This window comes from Mus musculus, chromosome 16, assembly GCF_000001635.26.
Source record: "Mus musculus strain C57BL/6J chromosome 16, GRCm38.p6 C57BL/6J".
Classification (NCBI taxonomy): Eukaryota; Metazoa; Chordata; class Mammalia; order Rodentia; family Muridae; genus Mus; species Mus musculus.
Window position 1 is genome coordinate 56,784,474 of NC_000082.6, and position 13,422 is coordinate 56,797,895.

The following is a 13,422-nucleotide window of genomic DNA, read 5'->3' on the forward strand; positions in this document are numbered from 1 at the left end:
TTTTAGAAATTGCTATCTTTTCCTATCTATCTATCTATCTATCTATCTATCTATCTATCTATCTATCTATCTATCTATCATCAGGGTTTCTCTGTGTAGTTCTGGATGTCCTGGAACTCTCGCAATAGGCCAGGCTGGCCTCACATTCAGAGATCCTGCCTCTACTTCCTGAGTCATGGGATTAAAGGCATGTGCCACCACCACCTGACTCTTTTCTTAATTCCTAAAGTTCAAATGATTTATGTGTAAGTGGTGAAGTAGAGTTTGTCCCTGTGTAAGCGAAAGAAAAAGGGTCAGGATAATTTAAGATAGATTTTTATCCTAAAAGGGGAAATAGAAGAGAATAAAAGAAAACTTCAGCAATCTATGGGGCGAGGAATGAAGGGATCCTAGAAAGCACAGAGGTAGAGGAGTTTCGGGGGTGAGAGGCATTCATTGAAGAGAATTACATGCCAACACAGTCTCAGCGCTGACATGGAGCCGAAGCAGAACCTGCTTTCAGGATGCTAGATGGAAATCTAGAGTTCCACCTTCAAGACAAACTCACAGGCCTATAATCCCAGCAAAAAGACCAGGAGTTCAAAGTTATCTAGGCCTAGGTTAGCTACTTGCTTACATGAGCTACATGAGACCCCATTTTAAATCCACCACCATAACAGAAACGTTAGATCATTAGATCGTAAGAATTATTCAATGTTTCAGTGGCACAGGGAACAGAAAATTTCTAATCTCCTTTTTATGGCTGAGATGACTCCTGAAGGCTTCAGGTTTTACACTGGTGGCTTGGGTCCAGCTTCTGTACCCATAACCTCTAGAGTTTATGACCATACCTACTTATCATTATGGTATCTTTACAGTGTTTCTGTCCCCTGGAATTTCCCTTAAGAATGGAAACTTGTTGGCATGTTTGACATTTTACTTACAATTTGTATACATCCAATAAGCAGGAAGAAACATCTACCCACGCTTAGTCAGTCATTTTGGCTTTTAGTAACAAGTCTTATCATTAAAGAATATTTTGAATCAAGGTCATAGATTGTATCTCTAGGTCTCAGAACATTCCTGAAGAAGAGAAGGTTAATAAGTATTTGCTCAATTGCTTCTCTGTCTTTGGAATTCCAGTTAAGGATATCTAATTCAAGATGGAATATCCACTCTTGTTTTTATGGTACATTTAACTCTGTGTAGTACCCACTTCAGAATCTTAGCCTCTAAAGTATGCAAATGACACAAAATGTCACCCAAAGTAATACTAGCATCTTTAAGAATCTATCATAAACATACATATAGATAAAAGATGAAGTAGTTTGTTCATATAATGACTTGTACAGTTGGCTCAAAAAGAAGACATTAATCTGGTCATGTTTAGTAAAATGTATTCACTGTAGAGAAAAGCAAGGAAAAAAAGAAACCTTGGAAGATATATAAAGAAAGCACATGAAGTATATCTTTTGTTAAGATATTTGTTAACATTTGTCCAATATTAACTACTGGGTTAACATTTATATAATAAGCTTTCTTCTCTAGGGGAAGTAGCATAGATATCAAAAGCAAATATTCCATGGCTGTTCTTGGAGCTCTTTCTGTTTTGTTTTTTTTTTTTTCCAGCTCATCAATTTAACTTAATGATTAAACCTCCTGCAGAGTTTTGGTGTGATAACTTGAGTCTCAATCCAAAGGTCCAATGTGGCTCAGTGGTATGCATTCTAGGTATAGTTCAAGGACAAAACTGCTCAGCACTGAGTGACAGAAAACTCCACAAATTAGAAAACACTTCTCCATGCGGATTGAGTGCTTACAAGATACAAGTCATCATTTTAAATCTTCAAGTGCACTGACTCATTTAATTCTCAAAATGGTTTCGGTGCACAGAATTTATTATCACTAAGGGGGAAACTGAAGCATGAAAATACTGACTACAATGCTCAGTCACTTGGCTAGTAAGCAGCCACCTTGAGATTTAAAACAAGGTAGTCTTGTTCCAGTGGTCTCTTCCTTCTCTCAAAAACAGTCCTAGCCACAGAATTTGGGAAGGATCTTTACAGGTTGTTAGCAGAGTCTGGCCCACCCTGATGACCTTACCTAAAAACATCTAATATCTGGAAATCCAGGAATAGTCCACTAAGCCAAGAATCCAGCTTCTTTGTTTAAGACAAAGGCTTTTGAAATGGGATCAACAGACACCACTGATTCTTATGTTACCATAGTCCAGATCACTGGCCCTCAAGCCACTTGTATAACAAAACTTATCCCTTAAATGAGACTCTCTTCCATTTCATGGATAATTTTGTGTTTAAAAAATATTTAGCATGATCTTGGATGTGGGATCTCTCAGAGACTAGTCTGTACGGGTGAGAGTGTGGACTACAGAAGCGACACAGCTTCTGGGACAGACAGAAGTGACATAGCTTCTGGGCAGACCCCATTTCATGCACCAGACATCTGGGCACCTTCCCCACCAGAGGAGAGGTATCACCCTGCCCTGGAGGACTTTGCCGGAGCACCTGGGGGAGCCATCTCTGGTCCTGGATCTCTCAGAGACTAGTCTGTGCAGGTGAGAGTGTGGACTACAGAAGCTTGACAGCTTCTTGGGCAGGCCATGTTTCAGGCCTTCATCTTTGGCCAGGAGGCAGGTCCGAATGCCAGATATCTGTGCACCTTGCCTGCAAGAGGAGAGCTTGCCTGCAGAGAGTACTCTGACCACTGAAACTCAGGAAAGATCTAGACTCCCAGGTCTACTGACAGAAGCTAACAGAATCATAGGAGGAACAAGCTCCAACCAGAGACAACTATAACAACTAACTCCAGAGATTACCAGATGGTGAAAAGCAAACATAAGAATTTTACTAACAGAAACCAAGACCACTCACCATCATCAGAACCCAGCACTCCCACCTCAGCCAGTCCTGGATACCCCAACACACCCGAAAAGCTAGACCCGGATTTAAAAGCATATCTCATGATGATGGTAGAGGACATCAAGAAGGACTTTAATAACTCACTTAAAGAAATACAGGAAAACACTTCTAAAGAGTTACAAGTCCTTAAAGAAAAACAGGAAAACACAACCAAACAGGTGATGGAATTGAACAAAACCGTACAAGACCTAAAAAGGGAAGTAGAAACAATAAAGAAAACCCAAAGTGAGACAACGCTGGAGATAGAAACCCTAGAAAGAAATTTGGAACCATAGATGCGAGCATCAGCAACAGAATACAAGAGATGGAAGAGAGAATCTCAGGTGTAGAAGATTCCATAGAGAACATCAGCACAACAATCAAAGAAAATGCAAAATGCAAAAAGATCCTAACTCAAAACATCCAGGAAATCCAGGACACAATGAGAAGACCCAAACTACAGATAATAGGAGTAGATGAGAATGAAGATTTTCAACTTAAAGGGCCAGCAAATTTCTTCAACAAAATTATAGAATAAAAATTCCTAAACCTAAAGAAAGAGATGCCCATGAACATACAAGAAGCCTACAGAACTCCAAATAGACTGGACCAGAAAAGAAATTCCTCCCGACACTTAATAATCAGAACAAGTGCACTAAATAAAGATAGAATATTGAAAGTAGTAAGGGGAAAAGGTCAAGTAACATATAAAGGCAGGCCTATCAGAATTACACCACACTTTTCACCAGAGACTGTGAAAGCCAGAACATCCTGTACAGATGTGATACAGGCACTAAGAGAACACAAATGCCAGCCCAGGCTACTATACCCAGCCAAACTCTCAATTACCATATATGGAGAAACCAAAGTATTCCATGACAAAACCAAATTCACACAATATCTTTCCACAAATCCAGCCCTTCAAAGGATAATAACAGAAAAAAAAATACACCGGCAGAAACTATGCCCTAGAAAAAGCAAGAAAGTAATCCTTCAACAAACCTAAAAGAAGACAGCCATAAGAACAGAATGCCAACTCTAACAACAAAAATAATAGGAAGCAACAATTACTTTTCCTTAATATCTCTTAATATCAATGGACTCAATTCCCCAGTAAAATGACATAGACTAACAGACTGGCTACACAAACAGGACCTAACATTTTGCTGCTTACAGGAAACCCATCTCAGAGAAAAAGACAGACAGTGCCTCAGAGTGAAAGGATGAAAAACAAATTTCCAAGCAAACAGTCTGAAGAAACAAGCTGGAGTAGCCATTCTAATATATAATAAAATCAACTTCCAACCCAAAGTTATCAAAAAAGAAAAGGAGGGGCACTTCACATTCATCAAAGGTAAAATCCTCCAAGACAAACTCTCAATTCTGAATATCTATGCTACAAATGCAAGGGCAGCCACATTCATTAAAGAAAATTTAGTAAAGCTCAAATTACACATTGCACCTCACACAATAATTGTGGGAGACTTTAACATCCTACTTTCATCAATGGACAGATTGTGGAAACAGAAACTAAACAGGGACACAGTGAAACTAATAGAAGTTATGAAACAAATGGATTTAACAGATATCTACAGAACATTTTATCCTAAAACAAAAGGATATACATTCTTCTCAGCACCTCATGGTACCTTCTCCAAAATTGACCATATAATTGGTCACAAAACAGGCCTCAACAGATACAAAAATATTGAAATTGTCCCATGCATCCTATCATATCACCATGGACTAAGGCTGATCTTCAATAACAACATAAATAATAGAAACCCAACATTCATGTGGAAACGGAACAACACTCTCCTCAATGATACCTGGTCAAGGAAGGAATAAAGAAATAAATTAAAAACTTTTTAGAGTTTAATGAAAATGAAGCTACAACATACCCAAACTTATGAGACACTATGAAAGCATTTCTAAGAGGAAAACTCATAGCTCTGAGTGCCTCCCAAAAGAAACTAGAGAGAGTACACACTTGCAGCTTGACAACACACCTAAAAGCTCTAGAAAAAAAAGGAAACAAATTCACCCAAGAGGTGAATAATCAAACTCAGGAAATAATCAAACTCAGGGGCAAAATCAGCCAAGTGGAAACAAGAAGAACTATTCAAGGAACCAACCAAACGAGGAGCTGGTTCTTTGAGAAAATCAACAAGATAGACAAACCCTTAGCCAAACTCAATAGAGGGCAAAGGCACAGCATCCTAATTAACAAAATCAGAAATGAAAAGGGAGAGATAACAACAGATCCTGAAGAAATCCAAAACACCATCAGATCCTTCTACAAAAGGCTATACTCAACAAAACCGGAGAACCTGGATGAAATGGACAAATTTCTAGACAGATACCAGGTAACAAAGTTAAATCAGGATCAGAATAATGACCCAAACAGTTCTATATCCCCTGAAGAAATAGAAGCAGTCATTAAAAGTCTCCAAACCAAAAAAAAAAAAAGCCCAGGACCAGATGGGTTTAGTGCAGAGTTCTACCAGACCTTCAAAGAAGATCTAATTACAATTCTGCACAAACTATTCCACAAAATAGAAGTAGAAGGTACTCTACCCAACTCATCCTATGAAGCCACAATTACTCTAATACCTAAACCACAGAAAGATCCAACAAAGATAGAGAACTTCAGACCAATTTCCCTTATGAATATCGATGCAAAAATATTCAATAAAATTCTCGCTATCCGAATCCAAGAACACATTAAAACAATCATCCATCCTGACCAAGTATGTTTTATTCCACGGATTCAGGGATGGTTTAATATACAGAAATCCATCAACGTAATCCATTATATAAACTCAAAGACAAAAACCACATGATCATCTCGTTAGATTCGGAGAAAGCATTTGACAAAATCCAACACCATTCATGATAAAAGTCTTGGAAAGATCAGTTATTCAAGGCCCATACCTAAACATGATAAAAGCAATCTACAGCAAACCAGTAGCCAACATCAAAGTAAATGGTGAGAAGCTGGAAGCAATCCCAGTAAAATCAGGGACTAGACAAGGCTGCCCACTTTCTCCCTACCTATTCAACATTGTACTTGAAGTCCTAGCCAGCGCAATTAGACAACAAAAGGAGATCAAGGGGATACAAATTGGAAAGGAAGAAGTCAAAATATCACTTTTTTGCAGATGATATGATAGTATATATAAGTGACCCTAAAAATTCCACCAGAGAACTCCTAAACCTGATAAACAGCTTCAGTGAAGTAGCTGGATATAAAATTACCTCAAACAAGTCAATGGCCTTTCTTTACACAAAGAATAAACAGGCTGATAAAGAAATTAGGGAAACAACACCCTTCTCAATAGTCACAAATAATATAAAATATCTCGGCGTGACTCTAACTAAGGAAGTGAAAGATTTGAATGATAAGAACTTCAAGTCTCTGAAGAAAGAAATTAAAGAAGATCTCAGAAGATGGAAAGATCTTCCACGCTCATAGATTGCCAGGATCAACATTGTAAAAATGGCTATCTTGCCAAAAGCAATCTACAGATTCAATGCAATCCCCATCAAAATTCCAACTCAATTCTTCAAAGAATTAGAAAGAGCAATCTGCAAATTCATCTGGAATAACAAAAAACCTAGGATAGCAAAAATTCTTCTCAAGGATAAAAGAACTTCTGGCGGAATCACCATGCCAGACCTAATGCTTTACTACAGTGCAATTGTGATAAAAAACTGCATAGTACTGGTATAATGACAGACAAGTAGACCAATGGAATAGAATTGAAGACCCAGAAACGAACCCACACACCTATGGTCACTTGATCTTTGACAAAGGAGCTAAAACCATCCAGTGGAAGAAAGACAGCATTTTCAACAAATGGTGCTGGCACAACTGGTTGTTATCATGTAGAAGAATGCGAATTGATCCATTCCTATCTCCTTATACAAAGGTCAAATCTAAGTGGATCAAGGAACTTCACATAAAACCAGAGACACTGAAACTTATAGAGGAGAAAGTGGGGAAAAGCCTTGAAGATATGGGCACAGGGGAAAAATTCCTGAATAGAACAGCAATGGCTTATGCTGTAAGATCGAGAATTGACAAATGGGACCTCATGAAACTCCAAAGCTTCTGTAAGGCAAAAGACACTGTCAATAAGACAAAAAAAAAAAAAAAAAAAAAAAAGGCCACCAACAGATTGGGAAAGGATATTTACCTATTCTAAATCAGATAGAGGACTAATATCCAATATAAATAAAGAACTCAAGAAGGTGCACTCCAGAAAATCAAATAACCCCATTAAAAAATTGGGCTCAGAGGTAAACAAAAAATTCTCACCTGAGGAATAATGAATGGCTGAGAAACACATGAAAAAATGTTCAGCATCCTTAATCATCAGGGAAATGCAAATCAAAACAACCCTGAGATTCCATCTCACACCAGTCAGAATGGCTAAGATAAAAAATTCAGGTGACAGCAGATGCTGGCGAGAATGTGGAGAAAGAGGAACACTCCTCCATTGTTGGTGGGATTGCAAGCTTTTACAACCACTCTGGAAATCAGTCTGGCGGTTCCTCAGAAAATTGGACATAGTACTACTAGAGGATTCTGCAATACCTCTCCTGGGCATATATCCAGAATATGTTCCAACCGGTAAGAAGGACACATGTTCCTCTATGTTCATAGCAGCCTTATTTATAATAGCCAGAAGCTGGTAAGAACCCAGATGCCCCTCAACAGAGGAATGGATACAGAAAATGTGGTACATTTACACAATGGAGTACTACTCAGCTATTAAAAAGAATGAATTTATGAAATTCCTAGGCAAATGGTTGGACCTGGAGGGCATTATCCTGAGTGAGGTAACCCAATCACAAAAGAACTCAAATGATATGTACTCACTGATAAGTGGATATTAGCCCAGAAACTTAGAATAACCAAGATATAAGTTACAATTTGCAAAACACATGAAACTGAAGAAGAAGGAAGACCAAAGTGTGGACACTTTGCCCCTTCTTGGAATTGGGAACAGAACACATATGGAAGGATTTACAGAGGCAAAGTTTGGAGCTGAGACGAAAGGAGGGACCATCTAGAGACTGTCATATCCAGGGATCCATCCCTTAATCAGCCTCCAAACGCTGACACCATTGCATACACTAGCAATATTTTGCTGAAAGGACCGTGATATAGCTGTCTCTTGTGAGACTACGCTGGGGCCTAGCAAACACAGAAGTGAATGCTCACAGTCAACTATTGGATGGATCACAAGTCCCCCAATGGAGGAGCTAGAGAAATTACCCAAGGAGCTAAAGGGATCTGCAACTCTATAGGTGGAACAACATTATGAACTAACCAGTACCCTGGAGCTCTTGACTCTAGCTGCATATGTATCAAAAGATGGCCTATTAGGCCATCACTGGGAAGAGAGTCCCATTGGACTTGCAAACTTTATATGCCCCAGTACAGGGGAACGCCAGGGCCAAAAAGTGGGAGTAGGTGTGTTGGGGAGTGGGGGACTTTTGGATAGCACTGGAAATGTAAATGAGGAAAATACCTAATAAAAATTTTTTTAAAGGAATTGTAAGGTATAGAAAAATTAAGTATAAAAACTAATTAATATTCACTCTGTGGCCAGATAAAATTTTTTCAAAACAGAAGTTGGAAAATTTCCATTTCTTCTGTGTTTTTTTTTCCTTTAAACAGTCTTATTCTGCTCAGTGTGGCCTTGAACTCCATCGATCCCGAGCCTCAGCCTTCTGAATGTTACTGAAACTGTGAAATGGAAGGTTTTTTCTTCTGTTTTTCACAAATAAGTTATCACTTTTTGTGAAAAATACATTGTTTGTTGAAATGAATTTTGAATATAGTAAATTAACTTGGACATAACTTAATGTATATGTGCTTATGTGCTTTTTCCTAAATAACTTATTTATAGTTAGCCAGGAGTGTGGGGTCATGCCTGAAAACCCAGCACAATGAGTATGATGTCATCTGGGATACAAATTGTGAGTTCCAGGACAATGCAAACTCTAAAATAAGATCTTAAAAACAAGCAAAAAAGGCTTTCACAGATAGATCAATGTCTCTGAGATATGCATGAACTGTGTATCTAAAATTTTTTTAAATTTAAAGATAACTTATAAGTAAGTAAGGAAACAACGAGAAGATATTCCATAATGACATTAGTAGAACGAAGGGAGATGTGCAGGAAAGAGGTGAAATACCCAGAAGAAGTTAACTAAAAGGAAGGAAGTGGAATAGAACGGAATAAAGCAGATACAAACAGAACTAAATAAAGATAAACAGCTAAAGCACACCCCAAATAGAATTTACAAGGCACAGACACAGCAAACAGCAAAAAGTGTCAGTCTTCATCCTTTCTATTTGTTAGTGATAGTGACGACCGTCTAATTTTCTGTTGGCTTTACCCTAAAGCTGAGGAATATCCCTTATGTAAAGAGCTCTGATAAACTAACACCAGGTGCAAAGCTAGACTTTCTGAGGAGCTGATATGTTACACTCTGAGAAGCAGAACTTTTAATACACTTTACTTCCTTCAAAGGCCTCCAGCAGCTTGGAGGTGTGCCCACACTTAAGCAGTTCTCCTCCAGCAGCTTGGAGGTGTGCCCACACTTAAGCAGTCCCCCTACGCCTTTGACTAACTTGCACTTTCTGTCCTCTCTTCAATATTGTTCCTCATGTTGGATTTGTACTTTGTCCTTGTAATGGTTGGATTTAATGGTGTCATTTCTAAGTCACATGTTTCCCTTTGAAAACAGAAATCATTATGAATGCAACAAGAAGGAAGACATTTCTCAAACGTACATCCTTTAAAGGAGATCTTACAAGTTTAATGCGCGTAACAGTGAGAGAGACTCTTTACAGTTTTTCCTTAAACCTGAAAGTGTTTTTACAAACGTTAATGTTTTTAATGTTATTCTTTTGTCCTGTTTAATTTCTTACTCAAGTTCTCTAAATGTTGACAACACAGTATTCTCTGAATTCTATTCTTTTTGGGTAATGTAGGAATGGCTCCATTCTATGCTACCTCTCCTGTACCAGCCCATATCAAACATTTGTTCTCAGCATGGGATTCTGCAACCTGGCACCATTGCAGGGCAGTTCTCTGCCTTCCTTGAGGGCAGACTTCTCCTTAATGGTACTAGTCACCTCTAGTCACTCAGTTCCACATGTTCTACAAATCATCTTGAATCCCTTTCTAGCAGTGGTTCTCAACCTTCTCAACACTGCAACCCTTTAATCCAGTTTCTCCTGTTGTGGTGACCCCAAGCCATAAATTATTCCATTGCTACTTCATAACTGAATGTCGCTACTGTTGTGAATTGAAATGTTGTCAGACATTCTTAAGTGCCCATGAAAGGGTCATTTGCCACCCAAAGGGGTCACAACACACAGATTGAAAACCAGTGCTTTATAAGGAATCTCCAGAGGCAAAGGGGTGCAGTGTTAGAATCATTAAACATGTATTTTTGCGGTCTCAGGGGCTTTACTTTAACACCATCACTTTACATGTGACCCTGCTTCTGTCCGTACTTCCTCCATGAGGTCTGGAACACAGCAAGAAACTTACAAACACGTGTGGAGCCAGCAGGAAAATAACCTTTAAATTCATTTTAATTTTTTCATCTTTAACTAATTTTCTACACCTGCAAAATGGGAAACTTGAACGTAAACCTAAGTTCATTTCACCACTCTGGTGCTACGGTCTCTAAGCTTCCTTCTTGAGATGAATTTCTATTCTGTACATGGTTTTTGGGGGGAGTCCGAGTTCACAACTATTTACCTTTATAGGATTTAGCTCAGTAAACCCAAATACACATTGTTATACTTTCTATTGTTCTTCATTCTATCAACTCCAAAATTAAAATAGTGCAAAGAAGCCAATTCAAAACTCACTCTTCACCCTGCTTATTCACAAAACACACACACACACACACACACACACACACACACACACATACACACACACACACGTTCTATGTATAAAGCTGTCCACTGGTCATCAACGGACTGCGGTCTTACAATTCTTAAGTTGTGTTGTGGAAGGCAGGCATCTCCTGGACAAGGCACTTCCCTGGCACTGAAATATCAGGTAGCAGAGTCAGAGAATCAATGCCATCCCCCAACACCCACTCTCTGTCTCAGTAGATTATAGCAGGGTGACATTACCTCTGTTGATCCTTATGACCATCCTCCAGATGCCGAGTCCCAGAACAATGCCTGTCAGTAGCCCACACACAATAGCCACCAGTACCCGGACATTGCAGGAACGACAGGAACGCATGGTGAAGCCAAAACACTGCACGAACAGAGATAGTTATAAAACATGAAAAGAATTCTTCCCTTCAGTGGTCTGTCTGACAGGTGATCTCATGGTTTAAGAGTTTTGAAGTTAATTCAGAGTAATGAAGTTGGAATCACCAAAGAGAAGGTGGGTTTCTGCGTGCAGTATGCTCATTCTTCACCGAGGGAGATCAAGAGACAAGGGTTCTCAGAAAAGGAAACTAACTCAGGGCAATAAAGGAGGGGCGGGATTAGCCTTGAGGGTCAAGGAAGGAGGCAAGCTATCAGAACCCAAAGAGGAAGCCAGGAAGGCAGTGGATCCCTCTGGTTATCTACAGATCAGTCTCCTGTACTTTGGTCTTAAGGGACTTCAGCAAGTGCTTCAGGATAGTCAAACACCCTCTTGGATAGGGAAACATTGTTGTCAAGGAAAGGACAAACTGCAATAGCCACATAAGATTTCACTCTTGCATTTCCTTAAGGAGCCTAAATTCTAACAGTCACAATTGGTGATTGAGTATATTGACTTGGGAAGAATTATACAAAGCACTAAAACAGAGTTATAATTCATCTATTATGAATTACATTATGTGCCCACGTTCATGTGTTAGAGTCTTAACCCAAAGCACCCACAATGCAGCCTTGATTAAAGATAAGTTTGAACTCAGGACCTCTGGAAGAGCAGTCAGTGCTCTTAACCACTGAGCCGTTTCTCCAGTCCAGTTGGTGTCTTTATAAGAGATAATCTGGGCACCAATGTGCACAGAGGAGCAATGTCTAAGGAAATAAAGGGACAATACAACCAAATGGCAAAGAACTACAGCAAAAAGCTTAGATTATAGTCTTCCTCCAGAGTCCTAGGAACCAACTACAATGACATCTTGGTTTAAAACAGTAATTCTCAACTTGTGGGTCCTGACCCCTTTGTGGGGGGTGGGGTGGGTGGGGTGTCAACTGACCCTTTCACAGGGATTGCATATCAGATATCCTGCATATCAGCTTTTTACAGTACAATTCATAACAGTAGTAAAACTACAGTTATGAAGTAGCAATGAAAAACTTTTATAGTTGGAGGTCACCACACCATATACATTCCTGTTCTTTAAGCCACAAAGTTTGTAGTACTTTTTCACAGCAATCTAATCACAAACTGCTGTTTCTCTGAAGTTGCAGCTGTGACCCTGGGGATCCCGCCTTACTCTTCCCTGCCCCTCCCTAGTCTCGAATGAAGGTGCTAATGAGCACCCATGTGGTTGAAGTGCAGGTTCGGGTGGATGAATCAGTGGAAGGTTCCTCTGCTCATCTAAGACCCAGGATGATAAAGTGCCTTCAATTGTGTCAGGACCCTCACAGGCAGGAACAAGCTCTCAAGCACTCCCGCTGCCCCAGGGTGAAAAACCAGGGTGTAACTCGTGATAAGACAGATCAGATTTGTTAATGATAACAAAACAAGGTGCTACAGAGTACTCTTCTGGGAGTATTAGACATAGATTTATAAAATAAATTTTACATCTAAACTGATCATCTGTTTACCCCTCAAAATGATGTGTTATTCCCCAATTCTCAATAATACTTCCTAAAGTACAACTCAGGGGGGATATTAACATAAAGTTCTAATTTTACCTTATCCTAGAGCTTCAGAAAAACACATTAATATGTCACAAAATGAAAGAGTTTAAAGACTGCTACAGAAGAAAAAAAACAAATAAATCTATGTTCATTGTCTGTTGTGAATATGTGATATTTATTCTTATGTGTCTTTATTATCTACCCAAAACGGCAAGAGTAGGGTACATAAAAAATTATTCGTGGAAGTCCAAAGGATTTAGGTACAAGGAATTTAAAAACCATTATACCTTTTCTGTGGTAAGTATTTTTCAATTAGTATAACTTATTGTACATATTATGTTTTTCAATATTAAAAATAGCAATGTTCCATAAACTAGGAAGATGAATTAAGCAGAAAACCAGCACAGTGCTTTATACATTTCATATCTTTGCCTCATTTATTTCATAACACAATGCCTTTCCCAGTGCAGAAACAAGGATGAGGTTAGAGATGACTTCAAGATGAATTAAGGAATTTTAAGCAATACTAGTTGTATGGGAGCCTCCAGAGTGTTCATATACACTGCACATTGCCAATCTCCCAATGTTTCTTAACTACAGATCTCCCTTCCCAGGAAGACTCTCCCAGAGATGTCATTCTTCAGAAGACACCAGGGAAATCCTGCT

At 38.9% G+C, this 13,422-nt stretch overlaps 1 protein-coding gene across 2 annotated transcripts in view; it reads right to left on the reverse strand.

Moving 5' to 3' along the window:
- Positions 1–11,533, reverse strand: part of Adgrg7 (adhesion G protein-coupled receptor G7) — a 71,398-nt gene extending 59,865 nt beyond the window's left edge. The window contains exon 1 of one of the 2 annotated variants that reach the window (NM_172825.3): positions 11,074–11,385. In NM_172825.3, the coding sequence (NP_766413.2) occupies positions 11,074–11,188 (115 nt within the window). In that variant the 5' untranslated portion in view covers positions 11,189–11,385. Of the gene's footprint in view, positions 1–11,073 lie in introns of both variants that reach the window. The other variant, XM_011245899.2, reaches the window with a different exon arrangement.
- Between the last annotated feature and the right edge of the window lie 1,889 nt (positions 11,534–13,422).